This window comes from Uloborus diversus, chromosome 8 (genome assembly GCF_026930045.1).
Source record: "Uloborus diversus isolate 005 chromosome 8, Udiv.v.3.1, whole genome shotgun sequence".
Taxonomy (NCBI): Eukaryota; Metazoa; Arthropoda; class Arachnida; order Araneae; family Uloboridae; genus Uloborus; species Uloborus diversus.
The window spans coordinates 54,770,700-54,789,810 of record NC_072738.1 but is presented as its reverse complement, the minus strand read 5'-3'; the positions used below and the strand labels follow the sequence as shown (position 1 = coordinate 54,789,810).

Below are 19,111 nucleotides of genomic sequence, written 5' to 3'. Positions count from 1 at the left end.
ACCGTCTAAAATTTCAGACTGTTGAAGACATTCATGGTTCTAAAAGATACTTTACTCAAAACTTTTAACCAACTAATTCTCAAAATTGATATTTCGTTAGCTAAGAATAATATCTAAAGTTAAAAGGGAAGAGTTCATTCTTTCTGTAATGATCCATCTGGATATAAGTGTATAATCAAATTTGAATATTGGATTTTATAGGAGATACTTTGACAGCCAAAGGTGTTCTATGGTTAAGTTGAGATATTTTATCCATCTTAGTTGATATATTTATTCCTAAACCTCCTTCGTGTGGAATGGAAACTTTAAATTTCATTTGAAAAGGTTGGTCATTGAAAAGATTCTTTAACTGATTAAAACCTGTAGTTGTAGCATATATTTTTACCGGCCAAATGTTACTTGATACTTTTTATGAATTTTTCACTGAATAACAGTTTGACCAATGATCGAAAACAATTTTTAGTGCTTTTGCAACATTTTTTTTTTCATTTATGTGAAACACCTTTAACGCTTTCTTAAATTGCTTGATACTACTATTGGCACAATTTTTAATGGCCACTTATGTAGTAAGACAAAACATTATCTATCTTTTAGATCTATAAGATATTCAAAAAAACTAACTTAACCTCGAATTCATAAATAGTATTTTTGCATACTTGGGTGACATTAATTACATACCATCTGAATAATAATTTGAAGGTCGTCTGCAAAACTGAGACGTTTCCAGTTTTATTTCTTGAATTTCACAGACGTCGGTTCATTGACTTCAAAACAAACTAAAGAATCCTAATACTTCCTCGAATACTATTTTTTAATCCAATCGAACATCATTAGCCGCCATCTTCTTGCGACGTCTCACGCGAGCGGTTACAGTTCCAGTTAATATTTAGCGGAGTTTCTCTCCCTCTCTCCGCTTCTTGGCGATTGCCCCCCTTATTAGTAATTATCGTCGGATAAACCAGCATTGTCCCAATGCAGCTGCTTCTGATGACCACAGTGGAAGAAATTTCTCACGCTTCCGATGTTAATTTATCGCTCGTTAAACCTGATTTTTATGAAGGGTTTTTGTGTTTGTACCTATTGCTTTTTTTTTTCTTTATAATCAGGTGGATGACTTTGTAGACTGTCGCAATACTAATTGATGAGGAAATATATGGAACAGTTTGGCGACTTTATCATACTTGTTGGCGGAAAAAAATAAATTATTGCTACGCTAAGAGTATTGTGTGATACGATTCATTGCAATAAATATGAAAGATATGATTCGGAAAGAAAGAAAAATATATAATTGTGCAATTTATCACAGTATTGTGCAACTAAACAACTCAAAATCAAAATTACACATCAAAACGTATGCACTAATTGGATCCGTAATAGGAAGTTGTATTGATTTTTGATTGAAGTTATTGTTTTCATAATTCCATTGAAGTATATTTTTGCATATGTCAGAACTCAGATTTCGTACAATCTGTTGCTCCAAATGAAAGTTAGATGTAATCTTGAATATTTTTTGCCGTTAACGATTTTAAATCTTAGGGATGTAAAATAATTGCACATAGGTATTAACAAACTAAAAACAAAGAGCCCCGTAATAAGCGTAGATCACATCAATAAATTATTTGCCGTTACAAGAAAACAAGAGAAAAACTATGAAGCATTAAAAAGTTATGAAGATTGTTGCATTGTGTAATAAAATAATAAGTTAGTGCTTCCAATTCCTTGTACCAAATTCAAAAACTTTTTCTTTTGATCTTTTTCATTGGTTTGGTCCATTGTTCTAACGCTCAGCTTTTGGCATATGTATCATATATTTGGATGACATGGTAATGTCAAAGATTACAATCAATGCAAGGATTCAGGAGACAAATCATAGGGGTCAAGACTCCCCAACGTGACTTAAGATCGCGTAACTTTGTATTTTGGAAACTTATAATATCCAGAAATTTAGAGACTGCCAGTCCAGATTCCCTACTTGTTCCCGAATATTACAGAGCTTTTCTATTTAAGTGGCATTTTAAGAATGATCCTCTTCAAAATTGAAAGCTGGATCAAACTTTAACCAACGTAAATCTACTGCATTTCGTTCCAATTCATTGGTACGAAAATGAATTGATTGGCGATTTTATGTCAAAACCGAGCCAAATCGACATTTTTCTTACTTCGTTGCATCGCGTGCGTACTCTTTTAATCCTTCGCCAAACTAGCATTTATTTTCATTACTGTTACATTGAGGGTCCTTAATTATTCCTTTTCGCCAATTTATGTTTTCCTCGAGGCTAAACAGCTTGGAAACGAATCGTGACCATCATTTGTTTATATGCATGGTTCGCCGCTTTCGCGCCAGTGATGGAGGGGTGACTTCTGACGTCACCAACCCCCCGTTGTTTTTGTCTCCTGCTCCGTGGGAAAACAGATGACAAATCTAAGCCTTCCATTCCGCGAATACATAACGAGGAGCCAGCTGTTTTATACTTACTTGTTTTTAATTACTGATTTGCTTGTTTCAACGTCTGTTTCCCAAGCAGTTTTGAATGTTTAAGGAGAGTAAGAGAATATTAAACAAGTTTAAATGAACAAATTTTCAAAAATTGTTGAAAGCATTTCACCGACATTAATAAACCGAAAAGGTTATTCAAATTAATCAAGAAAAGTGAAAAAAAAAAAAAAAATGCTAAGCACTAGAAAATTTGTTTTCTGAAGAGACGTTTCGCAATGATTTTACTTTATTTAAACATTTATTTTGTTGCATTTAATTTGCATGCATTGATGTTTTTGAAGCACAGCCAAAGTCTGAGCATTCGGTGAAGCTTTATGAAAGAAAAATAGAAGCCAATAAAAGTTTGAAAGAAAAAAAAAAGTACTGAATGGATTGTATAAATTCATCACTTGAAGAACTAACCCGACAATTTGTTAGCTTCTATAATTATTTAAATCGACCGCGTGAAAGTAACAAAATACGTCTGTTTATTTGATTGAAGTTATGTATCATTAAATTTAATTTTTATTTTATGAAATTTTGCAGACATTACTTTGCCTTTATTTTAGAGTTTGTATTTATTGAAAAATAAGTGCGTGGTAACTCTTGTGTATTGTAGATGAAATGAATCTTCTGCAGCTGCCAGCGATTAAAACGCTCACTTGAAAAAAATCACTAAGTTTTATTTGCTTGAAGTTATTGAATTTCATTTTTATTTTATGAAATTTCGTATATTTTACTTTGCACTTGTATTGGAGTTTGCATCCATCGAAAAATAAACGCGTGGTTACTCTTGTATGTGGTAGATGAAATGAATCGTCTGCAGCTGCCAGCGACCAAAACGCTCGCTTGGGAAAACTTCTAATCCGATTACAATAACTGCAGAAAGGATTAGCGACAGAGATCAATCAAATAAAACAGCTAATACCCTATAACAATATGCTTCTGTTTTTTATCCAGTTCTTTTGTTACTGGTACGGGAGGTTTAATATTAAAGTCAGCGTAAGGTTGTGGTTATGGGAGAGAGAGGGGTTCACAGTCGCCTGCTATCGAGCAGAATAATTTTTTCCATCATTCCCACCACCCCCTATTGCGCCACGTGCAGGGGTTGAGTGGGAAAATACGTTCCATGTTCCGCTTCGGTTTTGTGCACTGCTTCGTGTTGCGGAAGGCTGTGATAGTCTGCGATTATGTTCGGGCATATGGAAATATTTTTGGGGGACCGTTGTGAAATTTTCATTTTTAAATGTAGCCCCAAGTTTTGCTTAAACGCCTGAATTATTGTTGCTGCAGTTTGTGTTGCTTTACTTTGCGTAAGTTTGGACGAAATATTGTTTGTGCTCAAAAACATGTTTTAAGAAATAATAACGCATTTATGTATGAAATTAAAAATTAATTTGTCTCTACAGAGCGTGCTTTTTGAAGTCTTTCTCCTTTTTTTTCTTTAATGCTGGAACTCAACAGTTTACCGAAAATATTGGTACTTGACTATTTACTAACAATTGAGTACTCAATATATTGGTCAAGTACAATGCTTAGAACAAAAAACAAACGTTGTAGTAGAACTTGAAGGATTTTTTTTTTGAATTAATATTGGTTAAAATTAGGTGGGTTAAGTTATTGTTCATATTTTAGCCCACCAAAATATTGGCATTTAAGACGTAAACAAAAGTATTGGTGTTCAAAGTATTTAAGAAAATGTTATTATTTTATAATAGAATGTTTAGTTTCTTTGTTACTGCGTGTCTAACATGTAAAATATAAAACACATGAAGACAATAGGTAACACTTTAGTAAAGCTCATTTTCAAAGCATTAAAGTGGACCACACATTCATTAAAGTTCTTTGTGTTTCTTATTTGTCTGACTTTAAGAGTTTTTTAAAGTTTTGAGCAAATATCTAAGTTTTGCATTTTAATTAATCGTACGCAAATTAAAGTCTATTCTGTAAAGGTACAGATTGGCCAACTATAAATTATCCTTCACCATAAAATGCAATGGATAAAGACTGCACCCAAATTTGATTTTTATACCCATTTTGAGTCATGGATTCCGCTCTGCAATTATTAAATACTTTCCCCGTGATTCAACTTCCGATCTGAACTCCCCGTCCACTTTTCCCATCACCAGCACGTGTCCCGCTCGCGTATTGTCATCTTGCATATTGTCCCAGACGCATGCGAAAACTGCAGTTAAAATCAGGAGGGGGTTGTCGCTCCCCCCAGACCACCCCGATGTGCGAAACAGGCACATTCCAATTTCCCAGTAACTTGGCAAAAAAGATGTAATGCACAATAAATTCCCAGATTTCGCCGTTTTAAAAGGGCACTTTATATGGAGCCATAATGTATTGTGTGAGACATTATTAACTTTTTACGTGACGAAAAAAAAAAAAAGAGAGAGAGAGAGAGAGAGAGAAAAGTAATGCTTAGTTCATTCTCAAATGTTTCCCGAGTTAATAGAAGCTACCAAGTTGGTAAGCCGGCACACCCTCGCTACTTTATCTTCCCTGGGACGTGATTTGTGCTGCAATGTGCCCCTGGAAGTAGCTTTCTGACTGTTTCTAGACTACATTAACTACAGAGTGTAAGATTGGATTGAGATTTTATAGCACGATGCAGGAGATTACTTCATTAGATTTTTTTTTTCAATTAGTTTTTCAGAATACACGCGGTAGAGCTTGAAGTGTAACAAGGTTTTAATGCAACAACATTTATGCACAATAAATAATTGAGGAATGATGTAAGTGAACTTCATTAAAATGTCTGACAAATCCGGAAGGGCAATAAGGGAAAAAAATGCATTCAATATGTATGTAAAGATTTAATTTTTGAGAAGCTTTTCAAAAATTTTGCAATTTGCTTAATTTTAGCAAGATTTTACTACAAAAGATTCTGTTCGTACTAAAAGTTGTATTCTTAAAGGAAAACAAGGGTAAGAAAGCAATCGCCGAGGGGATAATTTTAACAAAGATAGAGTAGGGATTGGAGAATTTTTTTTATTTGTGAAAGGAAAGAAAATGCCAGAATCAATATCATTCAGATTGTAGATTGTAAATCTGAACGATAGAGAAAAATAAGGAGGGGGGCTAAAAACCTTTTTTTTTAAAGAGGATGAATAATTTTGCCATTTATGTAGGCGATGCATATTGAGAAAGCTTAAAGTCTCAATGGAAAAGTGCATTGTTCAAAAAAGTAAATAAATAATAATAATAATAATATATGCATGTGTAATTAGAAATATATTGATCGTTATGGTTAGAAGTTAGAGTATGTATTAAGTAATTGTTGATTTACAGGGAGTGTAAGTCTTCAAATTCATGCAATCAGAAAGATTGTATGATTAATGATTTTTTTTTTCTTTTGATAAATAACACGTACATATAGCTCTTAGAGGCGTATGAAGAGAATTAGGAGTATCAGGAGTCTCCGTAACAAGAGAATGAGTCACTTTCAACTCTCCCCTGCTTGTTCAGGAAGTTCCTCATTCGTTACATTATATTAATCACAATTCCAAATGACGCTACAGGAAATCGGCAATTGGATTAAATTAAGGTCGTCGTTTATACTGAAAACCAGATGTGTACAACAGGACTCGAGTTTTGAGAAATAATTGCGCTAAAATAATACTGTCTACTTAAATATACAACCCGTTTGCAGAATACGATCTTTGAAATACTAAACAAAAATAAACAAATGAATAAATAAAATTAAAAATAATAAAATAAAATGTAAGCTTTGACCTTTCCCCTAACTTCTACTTTTCTAAAATTTCAATGAAGTTTCACAATTGCACATTTTTTTACACTGAGCAACACTGACATGGAAATATTTCAATGATTCAAAGTTTAAATTAAAACAAATCAAATGCATCAGTTAATTGTTTTCTAAAGCATCAAATAAAACAAATTACAAATTTATTTTAATATGTAATAAATATGCACCATTATAACATCCATAGATATTTATTTCGGTGCAAAAGAACTTCAACTTCCATCAAGTAGCTCCACCTATTATTGTTTAAATGATCTCCATTGTTTTCAGTTATTTTAAATGCATTTTTTTTTCAATCAAAAGGAAACTAACATAGACTGTTATTAAAGTTACAATAAAACCCATCACATATACACTCAATCTTAACCTAAGCTCCACGCCCTGTGCTGATTCATTGGCTTAAAAGCCTTCTCTCAACCAATCAAAAACGTCCTCGTTATAGAAACGCGGTCGCGCATGTCTGACGTCTTTTTCTACGCTTCAAACACATGCGCAATAAACACAAATACCTTTTTAAAAGCTAAAAAAATAAGAATAAATAAATACTCTAATGAGGTCATTTTTTCAAACCCGGAATGGAAACTAGTTCGGTTTTGCAATTCGCGCTCATTTTATTATCGTCAGGCTTCAGGTGGTAAATCCCTTAACGTCTGCCACCTGTTAGGGAATAAGTTTTTAAAAAAAAGATGTCAAAGGTGTTGCCTTTCAGATTATAAAGTTTTAGTTTTTCCTCATAGTCATCAAAATGTTTATGCGTTAAGGAAATATACATGCATAATCTAAGGTTGTTATTGTTAGTAAGGCATTCATATTATAAACATATTATGAACTAAAGTCACTAAGCTCAAGTGCAAAAACAACTAATGTTTTCATTGAAGCTGTCAAGATCTTTATGAGTTAGGAAAATATAAATAAACATTTAAAATTAAGTTCTTAGAGATTTCATTGTTAGTAATGCATTCATATTACGTACTGAATTTCCAAAAACATATAGAACACCAACAGTTAATACGGTGAATAACTATTGTTATTCTTCGTTTTAATTAAGTGCACATTTTTCAAAAATCTGCAGTCAGGAGTGGTGCTTAAAACAATAAGATTTAAAATCTTGTACCTCATTTACGTACAAAAAAGACTAATATTGATTAAAATCTACTTCTAATAAGCTTTTCTTAATGCTGAAGGGAATTGAGAAATGTAATGCTATGTCTGCCAGTAAAACCTTTTCTTTAGTACTAAAAAATATCTACGTTAAAAATAATTATAAAGCATTATTTGAATTACAGAATGGCACTAGATTACCATTTTAGTTGCAGAATTTTCTAAAGAATTGTTTAATGTGCAAAATTACATCAATAACGAAAGGCGCTTGAGATGCTAATTTTTATCATGAAATATTTCTCCAGCTATGAAACCTAATAAATTGGATTTGATTTTAGATGATGCTATCACGAGTTATTATTTTATGAGTTATGGTTTATTGTTATTTAGTTAAGTTTGCGGAACCTAAGCATTGCTTGAGTTACTTATAGAATATTGTTTGATAAATAACAGCAAAAACTTCTAGGAACATAGAACATTGTCTGAGTAACAGAGTGAAAATAGCTCTTTAGTGATTACTAAATCTTATTATGGGTTACAGTCTTAAGTAAAAACAGATCTTAAGCTGCAATATACAGGCAAACGCATCATTTAACTTTTGCGTAACATGTTTTACAAAAAGTTTATAATGTTAATTTTCAATTTCCTATTTATTATACCCCATTGCTGTCTTCTAAATTTCCAAATGTTGTTGTTAAGTTTCTCGTTGTCACTTATAATAAATTAATGTTTGTTTCAGGTGTTGACGTCGACGTTAACCAGTTGAACTTGGACGACATCAAAGATCTTGTCTGCCAATTGGTCCAAAGAAACAATCAGCTGAAGAAACAGAACCAAAGGGGTGACCTCCTGTCGCATACGGATATCGACTGCTTCTCTCCCGTATCGTTTTTTGAACGATCTCGGCATGCTCCATCCTACCTCACCGCCAGGAGGCCGCTGCCCAAGCATACGTGAAATAATGGTACGTTGAGCTTAGTTCTTGTATAAAAAAAAAAAAAAAAAAGGTTTAATCCGAGATTGCGAGACATATGAGGCAGTGAGAAGCAAAGGGATGTTAGTGTACATTTTCAAGTTTTGAGTAAAACGATTTTAAAGATAACATCCCAGGTAGACTTTCATTGAAAAGTTTTCTAAATCGTGCTGTGTAACAGTACCTACCAGGGCTACTAGTACTATCTTTTGCCCCAAGACAGAAGAGAGGTTCACATACCATTTGTACTAGTTATCATGAAATTTTTAATGTTTGCCACTTACATCCCTTTGCTTCTCACTGCCTCATATAGTCTTGTTCTGGGCTCAGTTGATAAGTCCCAAGTCTATATCTGCCACTATGAAACGTATAGTTTTCTCTCTATTCTGGACACCAGTTGATAAGCATATAATCTATATCTGCGACTATGAAACGTATAGTTTTCTCTCTATTCTGAGCACATTTGATAAGTCCCCTAGTCTATATCTACGATTCGCACATTGTTTGTGTAAATTCTATTTTACATTGAACTGTTAGGTGGCAGAATTAAAGAGGGGGTGGGGTGTAAGAAGGTTCAAAATCACCAACCCATTCATTCAGCGACTAGGATAATGAAGGAAAAGATGGTTTTCATGGAAGGGAACCTGGCCAATGAAGTTAGTTTTAGATCTTGCAAAAGATGACTGAAAAACCAATTTGCTTCTAGAAACAGTTTCCGTTTTGAAAATCGAAATTTCTTTTTACACCTACTCGGTATATGAAACTGAAAAGTAGGAACAACTGCTATTGCTTCTGAAGTACGAAATTGTGATTTCCTACCGTTCGCAAGGAAGCAGGAGGCGAAATACGATACCACTCTCAAAACACCTGTTAATTCCTTGTTGATGACACAAGGTGAATTATGAACTCCGATCTTTGAGGGATGGAACATTCGGGTGTGGTTCCCGACTCAACCATCGCCTTGAGGGTGGGCAGGGAACAATACCAATCCTTGCACAAAATAAAGAACCAATTTTTTCAAAAAATACAGGGTGGAGCCAATACATTGCTGAAGCCCCGAAAATATCTATCAATTGAACAAATGCAATAAGACTTCCCACTCGAAAGCTGTCAATCATCAGCACCTATACCATTCTCCTCCCACCCACAATCGTTTTCAGCATCCGTTAATTTCTCAAGGGAAGGGCCGCTCCCGCCTCTTGCCGCTTCTTTTTTGTGCATCAATTTGTATTGTGCAGATGGCAACGCTTTTTTGCCGCTGGAGGCCCGATTGCTAATCAATTGGATAAGAGTTGGTTGTAAGAAGATGGACTTGGGCCCATTGCTTGGGACGTGCCCTTGAATGCTTAAGTGGTTGTAAATACACGGTGCGCTGATCGAATTTCGGTTTCTGATGGTTCCGTGGAGGTGGCAAGTTGATGGGACCATTGTTTGGCAATCATGGCTTTTAATATTGATGATGGTTTTCCACACCCTCGTTGGATGACAGACTTCGCCTTGATTCTGGACATACATCATAAAGTTGCACAGCCGTTCTTCGTCGAATCGAAGAAGCTGAACAGCAGTGACCTGCTCTTTTGACTTTGATGATTCAGTGCAACTTTAATATTACCTGTGCAACAAGTTTTCTACCTGATTCGAAAGTAGCAATAGATAACTTATTCTTTTGAATTAGCATACTTTTATCAACATATACGGTAATTATGGTCCTTTCATCAGGAAGGAAGAATTTAAGCTGTTTCACTAAGATTCATTCGTTCCTTCGAAAGAGATACAACTTTCTGACGATCAGATTATTTACACACGTGAATAACAATGATGGGTTACAGTGTACAATTTTGGTATTTTTATGGGCCTTCATAAATTTTTTTCTCCGTTAAAAATGAAGAAATTGTTCAACATGACTTTTCCTCCTTCATGCTTTCATGTATTTCGTACTTCTTTCAGTAGGGCATCGCTGTTAAAGGTAACCAGTAAATAGCATACACTTGACCACATAAAAACAATCTCTGCTGCAAAGTGATCCATTAATAATAATCCTTTGTGCAAATTTATAATCTACAGATAATGAAAACAAAACTAGTAAGTAATACATGTTTTAACAGCAATCTTATGTTGTTTCAAATCGGGAACGCGATATCATCTCTGTAGGAAAAGAAAGGACACCGACTACATGAAATATAGAAAATACTGAAAACATCACTTGAAATGTTTTGGGCTTTTTGTTTTACCAGCGTTTCTTGTAACCCTGAAATCAGCAAAGTAAGAGCAGAAGCTTTTTACTTTGAAAAATGTGGTCTGATCTCACTCACGTTTTACTGGCAGTTAGTAAAGCACGGTTTGTTATTTTTAAGTGTGACTACAAAATGAGGCTTAAATTCTTGCTGCTCATTGCTACTTACTTTGAAGCTTCATGTGATCCTTTTTGAATTAACTGAAACATTTTATTAATTTTAGAGAGTCGTAAAAAAAAACTTTTTTGTGGTTATTGTTCTTGAAATTCATTTCATTACAATAGACTCTGCTGAAACGTCTTGGAAATACAGAAAAAAATATATAGTCCAATATTCAACTCATTTCAAATCATATTCATTACGGGTGATACAAATACGAAAAAGATCTTTTTCGATTCTGCTGCGGCAGGAGAAATATTTGCTGCTTTAAATTAAGTTCTGCACACATCATCTAAAAACATAAGCCATTTATCTACGCCCACAACTCCATTTCTCTGCAAAGCGAATCTAATTTCTCAATCTTCTTAGAAGAATAAGTCTATCTCTCCCCGTGTCACCATTTTTAATAGACCCTTCACACAAACCCAACAGTAATTACCCAGCAGACCACCTCTGTAAGCCGTAAGAAAATAAAAGAATAACTTCCCAATTCCTCATAAAAAGATTTGCTCATACTTACACTGTCCTTATCAAAGCTTTTGGGCGTAACCGACTACTGGGCAATTATCTCAGATATTTAGCCACTATTAAAACCTAAATACAGATGTAAGACCGTAAATTACGTCTATATTGACCCCGCCTATCCTGGTTGTAGTTCAGATCTCGGGAAATCCATCTTCCACTCCGGAATAAAAAGGATTACGTTAGACAAAACTTCGACACCTTCTACAGTCCATAAGGCTAAGTTGTCTTGGAACATTTCACTTTGTGACGTAGATAAACAATTTGGTTTCCACTAAAATTCTAAAATCTTTCACCTGCCATTTTTCGGTAGAGTTCAATCATTAAAGTAAAATTTCAGCTAAAGTTTCAAATGATCAAAAATTTTTTTAAACCCTACGTAAATTGTGTATGATCAAATACGCTTTTAATTGAGAATAAAAATGCCTCTTCGTTCAAGCAAAAGTAAATTAGTACTTCGTCTTGTGAACAATTAGACGGGGAAGTCTTGTCCTAACTCTATTGATTGTATTTTAAAGAAAAAGTAAAAACACAGAAACGTAAAATATTGACACAGATATATGGTCTTATCATATGGGACCCATTAATTACTTTTGGTTGTTATAGGTCTTCCACATATAATATCCCGCGTCGAGGGGGGGGGGCGGAGTTCGTGAAATTGTGAGCAGGGCTGCAGAGTCGGAGTCGAACTGGTTCTGAGGTTACGGAATCGGAGTCGGGAGTCTAACTCTGAAATTTCAAGAACCGGAGTTGGAATTGGAGTTGGTCATTTTCCCTCAAAGTCCGCAACTCTACCATATCCTGCGGAATCGGAGTTGGAGTCGGACTGATTTTAAGGGAAAAGAGTTGGAGTCGAAGGCTCTAAAACTCCCGGAGTCGGTCATTTTCCCTCCAACTCTGCTGTCCTGATTTTGAGTTTGTGACCAGGAGGAAAAAAGGGTAACAGAAAGTGTGACGTCACACTGTTTTTTGTAACAATATATTTGTAAAAAATAGCGACAAGATGTGACAATGGGAGAGAGGGGAATAAGAGTAAGAGTGACACTTTGTGACAATGGGTGGAACTGGTCGAATAGGATGAAAAAAGTATGAAATAATAATGGGCAGCCCCTTACTTTGCTTATAATATTATATTAATTTTACTTATTTATTTATTGAGTGAAGTTTTCTGTTCAATTTATGCTCTTTACCAGAGATGTTTTATTGCACTAAAATATGCCACATTGCTGGAATATCTGTGAGCATTTTTTATTGAAATTACAATGTTATTTGTTTATTTGATGATTAGTACTAACTCATTATTTTATTTTTTCTTCTAGATGTGCTGCTTCAAAATGAAAGAAAAAAAGTGCATCATATTCTACGTGCATTAAACAATGAAGACAATAAAAGTGATGTACGTTAAAGGACTTGTGTGTGAATTCCACTTTCAAGCCTTCTCGAATCTATTCAGTGTATCACTGTATATATTTACGTTATTTTTCTATCATTGCAGGCATATTTTTGTATAGTCTGCATGCTTTGTAAATATAGTTTTGTAAATAGTTATACATACATTTATATAAAAAGGGTGAATGATATGGCCCATTTATAGTTAAATAAAATATTGTTTGGATAAATGTCGATTTTGTTCATTTTAAGCATCGTCATTCATTTTTGCTTTTAATACAACTCAATACTCAATTTGAAACTTCTTTATTTCATTATTAATAGTACTAAAAGCACACGCAAAGCGCCGTCAGTACAGAAAATACTGTATTGAAATTACATTTCTTAACATCACATTTCAGCAATTCAAACGATTTTTGACTAAATGATTGGTTACAATTTACAACAAATCGCATTTTTTGACCGGGTAAAACTCAAAATATTTGATATAGCAGTATTTAAATAGCACTATGGTTCAATAAAATCAAAATTTTCAATCCATAGTTTATGCTTTTACAATACAATATAAAACTATAAGATGAATAAAGAAATCCCATCAAGAATCTCAACTAAATATTTTAAGCACTAGCAGTGTAATGAAAAACAAAAAATTAAAGAAAATGTCAACGAACATTTTATTATGTATTTCAAGCTTTTGTAATGTTAAATCAAAATATAAAAAGTACAAAAACAAAACAAAAAAAAAATAACTCAAACATTTCAAATTTAAACTTTAAACCTTTTTAGTACAATTTAAAACTATAAAACAAACCGATAAAATGCCGTGAAACTTCGCGTTTTAATACCACCTTCTTAAATTCGATATATTCACAACAACTTAAATTACTAGCAATTATTTTACATAAATTATGTTTTCTTAGAAGATTTAACATGCAAATGAGCGCGAGCTCTGAGACCACTGGTCTATTGTGCTATTATTATGATCCTTACTTTAACTTCGGCATGGCACAAAAAGATAGACAATTACAGTAAAGAACATTTCAAACTAAGATCTTGAACTTTCAGTTACTGAAAAGACTAGCAAAATGGTACTACATCACAAATACATGTACTTAAAAGACAACAATTATTCACAATGGTAGAGAATTTTTGTTTCCTAAGGTCATGACATAACACTGGGGAATGAAACATTATGCAACTGAGAGAGTAAACGTACAATTAATAGCTATAAATGCAACTGGAATAAAATGGTTAAAAATATAGTAGGGGAATGTGGAGCAAAGTGAAATAGTTAAGATCACTTTTTTTTTTCAAAATGAAAAAAATGGACATTTCTTCAGAAAACTATGGTACATACAAGAACAATAGGAAGAACAATACATTTTACAATAGCACTCACGTTGAAATGTTATTTTTCATTTTTTGCAGGAAATTTTGTGCCCCCCAAAAAAAGGTGAAAATTTTTCATCTTTTTTTTATGGGGCAAAGAGAAAAATAATATTTTTCCAATGAAATTTTTTCCATACGATCATTAAAAATATTTTTTATCAAATAAATAGGTCCATTAAAGAATGAATGAATAAATGAAAAGAAAATGAAAGAATAAACGAAAATAAATAAATGATTAAATAAAATAGTGAATTAGTAAGAAAATAAGTGAATGAATGAATAAATAAGGGAATTATTACATGAAGGAATATAAATGAACTAATTAATAAACGAATACGTAAGTGATTTAATAAGAGACTGAATAAGTAAATGATATGCACTATTTTACTTCGCCCGCATGGACATGCTTAATTGCATAAAGCATTTAAAATACAAATAAGCTTAATATTAAGCAAATAAATAATGCATTGAATATTAGTAGGTCTCAATTAATATTTCAAATGTTACTAACAAGAACTTACTCATTTAATAATACACCAAAAATGTTTTTTGACTGACAACAAAATATTACAGTATGTGTATCAGTTTTTGAAAATTGCTTGTATTATCATAATCCTAGATTTTCAGAGATATTTTTTCCTGACAGGAATAGACTAAATGTGTTACTGAATACTTAAAATATTACTTGATAGATGGTGTTAAAAGCAGAGTAAATATTTCACCATTTCACTTTGCCCCACATTCCCATACTAAAATTTACTTTATGGGGTAGAATAGGCTTATGTCTGCAAAGATAATTGTTGACAAGAGTAAGAACACGGCAATAAAAGTTCCCTTAATTACTATATTAGCCTAGAAAAAAAATCCTTTAAGTGTCATTGTTTTCAATCTACATTATAGCTTCCCAGTGGCTGGCTAATTAATACACATTCCTCTCTTGGGGGGTGAATCTTCAAAAATAATGCAAACCAATAAATAAACGTAACACTGTTCCAAACAAGGAATCTACCGCGGAAAAACTATCAACTGTCATCAACATTGCAGTTCTTATCATAATTTTTAATAACACTGTAAAACGATTCAGAAACGTTCCAGGAAAATAATGGGCAGCTAATGTGCCCAATTTCTGCCAGTAACATATTTTACAAAAACCAGGAACGTTTTCAGATAAAAATCAGTAAACTTCCTGAAATTATCCATGAATCTTTCTGAAGAATATAGAGATCTCACCGGTTACAGCAGTCCTAGAGCCTTCAAGGGAGATGCGGTAGGTTTAATACAATTGATTAGAACCTTTCAGAGTCACAAAGAAAGCTCCAAAAGCATCAGTGCAACCATGGCCAGAGCGCCTAGGCAGAATTGCAAATAAGACCCAATCATATTCCCTTCCCTGCAATTCTCGTCCAGCAAAGCTGCAGCTATCCTGAGATTTATTCGTTCTCATTAAGAGTTTAGTCACTCTGGACGAGCCGTAATCAGTTTAAACACGATACACTTCATAAATACACTTTTTTAATCTTTAAACTGGTAGCTAAAAATAAAATTTCATACGGGGAGGAGCCTGCATTCATGCAACTTGAAACAATTTAGGAAACGTTTTTGCAAAAATACTTGATTTTACGGGGAAATAGGTGAACATCCGTGAGGAATCCTGCAATGTTCCACGAAATAATCAGTAACTTTTCGGATTTTTTTTTTACAGTGAAGGTGCGGGAGCCCTTTAGTCCTCAGAACCTTTTTTAACACGTGAATAGAACGGAATTCCGTCTAATATGTAAAAAAATCACGTAAAATGGAAAGTACGTACAGGAGCTCAGTAATCCATCAGAATTTGATTTGATGAGCTTTTAATTTTTTGGTTTAACAAACCGTTTAAAACACGCAAGGAGAATTTGTGGGAAATTTGGGTTAACAGTTTTTGAAAACGGAATTTTACTCTGCTGTATTCAATTCAACAAAAAGTACAGTGAGAACATTATGTAGTACATGGACAGGGATGCCAATAACTACGGGTATGTAGAGGAAAGTACTATGACATTCCTTGGAATTTTTAATTGGAAATATTTTTTACCGGAAAACTCTTTTAGCCTCTTCCAATCCATGCAATTGTATACATTGGTTATTTATATGTGTACAAAAATTTATGAAATAAACAAATGTATTCGATATTATTTCGTGAAATCTGCATTAAAAATGCTTTGAAGTACTGCGCAGGGCAATTTGAAAGAATTTTTCAAAATAATCGGAGTTATATTTCTTTTTTCCCTTTTTTAGCACTGGTATTAAACAATTTTCGTGCAAATTCGTCAAGAAATAAGGTCTGAGAAATTCCCGCAGAAAGGCGGAAGATAAAGCATAGTTGAAGTACTGGCTACTGGCAAAAATTGTAACTGTTACTCTTAAACTGTTTTAAGAGCATTACTCACTTACATTGGTTTTTAATTAATGAAGCAAAGTTTGTGAAAGTCAAGTTATTTACCAAAGTTTCTATAAGAGTTTTTTTTTTTTTTTTTTTTTTTTTTGCGGAGCATGAAATAAAGTTAAGAAGTTCATAAAAATATTCTAAAAATTATCAAAAAGAATAAACGTCAACCCAATAAAAATTAAATAATTTTAAAAGTAAAAAGATTGCAAATGAAGTTATGAACAGAGACAGACAAAAATTAAAATTTCAGGAGCCAGCGTAAAATTTTAGCCGCCATACAAATTATATCTCAAAGTTAACGGTTCTTGTTCTGGAAGAACTGGTCTCTGAGATTTTTCTTTAGAAGCCTTGCCTACCCGAAGGCCCGGTTTTGTCAGACCCCTGGTTAAGAGATGAGTAAATGTTCGCTTCTGTCTGTCTTTCTTTCTTTATATCTTAACAATTTTTGAAAGAATTACCCGATTAAAATTTTAAAAAACTTTTTTCAAATTAAAAAAAAATTCTTCCTTACCAAAACAGATCATTCCATGTTTCGTTTCTTGATTTGAACTTTTTTTTTGTCTTAAGATTGAACTGCTTGAAAAAAAAAAAAAGGTATTTACACGGGGTATTCAGATGATTCTCTTCGAACGAACTTTTGAAGTAGAGCATGTTTAAAAATGGTGTTTTTTTTTTTTTTGAAATTATTTATCTGCAATAAGGAACAATATTTTGCAAACAGTTCAAAAACCTTCGTTATTAGTATCAATAGAATACATTCAAACCATTTTAAATGGATAAAAGCAATGTTAATAAACCAAAAAAATTAAATTCGTATGTGTTTCGGGGTTACGTGGAAACCTTTTTTTCCAACGCAGAGGAACTGAATTTATAGAGTAAAGAAAATTCGACAAATTCTCTTTCATCCAAAACTCATGTCATCTTGTCACCTGCGTAAGGAAAAGTTTTTTTTTTTTTTTTGTGAGCTCGAAACACGTGTATGCAATAACTTGCAATTTGAGTTCTTTGTTGATATAGTGGTTTAAGTAGCGCGCTACAAGTACCGGTGCTACTGTAGTAGCTACATTTCTTAGTACTTTGTATTGTAGCGCACTACTCCCGAAAAAAATAGAGTCGAAAGTGGTTCGATACAAAAAAAAAAAAAAAAAGGAGTTTGTAGCGATTTCGAGAAACTACTTTTAAATAAAGTTTTTTAAAAAAAAGAAAGAAACGAGGTTCAAACGAATCTGACTGGCGCAAGTCCTTAAGCGAGTAAGTTGCACCAATCAGATTCGTAAGACTCTGGAAGATACGAGCTGACCTCAGACATATTATTTTGACGCCGTACGACGTTCTTTCTGTCTGACGCACTAGATTGTTTGCCATCGAATTGTTCCCATTTCCCCAATATTCGCCTTGAATAGAGCATGTCTATAGAAAGAAAAGAATAATTGCCAATTTAGTGCGGTGTTTGTGCTTTCTGGCAGCACAAACTTTTTATTTTTCCTTTCATTTTCGAACTTTAGATAAACAGCTCACTTATGTGAAATTATGTTTCATCAACGGCATATTTTGAATGAAAGAGATGCGGAGTGGCGATTTGTAAATTAAAAAAGCGATGTTTCGACCAGTAAGGTGTGGGAAATTTCTGCTTTCAGTGATGCTAAAAGGAAAGTACATTCACGAAACTAATATTTAGTACCCAATAAAGATGGCAGTAAATACTTAAGCCCCGCGATTCAGTTCCGGAAATTTTCGTGTTGCGAAAGAGGAACTCGCGTTAGCTCCAAAATTTGCTCTTCGAAAAAAACTTGCAAGTTCGCCATTTAGCATCACGTTGCAGCGCGAGACCACTACAGTTTAAAATTACACATAGAAGTAAAGTAAATATTCTTAGTTGTTTCATATTTCGGATATTTATTAATGTTTGATTTTTAATACTAGTGCCGTTTAGGGATAGTTTTCCTATTTCTTCATTTTTTTCTTTTTTACTGATTGAGTTTTGACATATTAACTTGATACAAGTCGATTATTAAATATTGTAAGTTTTTAAGGTAATTCGGTTAAATTCAATAATGTCTTTATTTCATTCTATAAGTGGCGTAAGAAAGAGGATGGTGTCCATGTTCAGACTTATAACTTGAAGTTTAAAATTAATTAGGGTCAGGTGGGGTAAAATGGGTATAAAATAGCCTACTTTTGGATTTTCACTCAAGTATTTTTATCAAAATATTTCGTTTCTAATTTTTTTTTGTTGTATGTATACATTACATATGTTGAGAGTAGAATTAAATGATTTTCACACATAATTTGATACAAATTTATTTTTGAGAGGAGTGTTTATGACTATATGTTTTGTATACCCATTTTACCCCACGCAGGTGAAAATGGGTAGCCTATGGGGTAAAATAGGTATTAAAGTCTAAGAAGTGATAAAAAAACATACTATTTGTTCTGAACAAATAGTATGCTTTTACTATCACACTAGTATGCCTTTACTATCACACTGCACTGAACAAATTGTTCAGTGCAGTGTGATAGTAAAGGCATAAGAGTCAGTTATCAAAATTTAACTATTTAATTAAAAAAAATAGTTCAAACAGTAAATTTGACAAAATATTAATAAGGTTTTTTTGAACGCATGACATCCATACTTGTCTTTCTTTTAAAAAAGTAATGGCCTACTGTTAAT

At 33.1% G+C, this 19,111-nt stretch overlaps 1 protein-coding gene across 1 annotated transcript in view; it reads left to right on the top strand.

Annotated features, from left to right (window-relative positions):
- The window catches only part of LOC129227418 (uncharacterized), a 32,866-nt gene extending 20,026 nt beyond the window's left edge, over positions 1-12,840 (top strand). Inside the window, exons 4-5 of the mRNA XM_054861972.1 lie at positions 8,089-8,313; positions 12,557-12,840. Of these exons, the coding sequence (XP_054717947.1) occupies positions 8,089-8,306 (218 nt within the window). The 3' untranslated portion in view covers positions 8,307-8,313; positions 12,557-12,840. The remainder of the gene's footprint in view (positions 1-8,088; positions 8,314-12,556) is intronic.
- Positions 12,841-19,111: the final 6,271 nt, after the last annotated feature.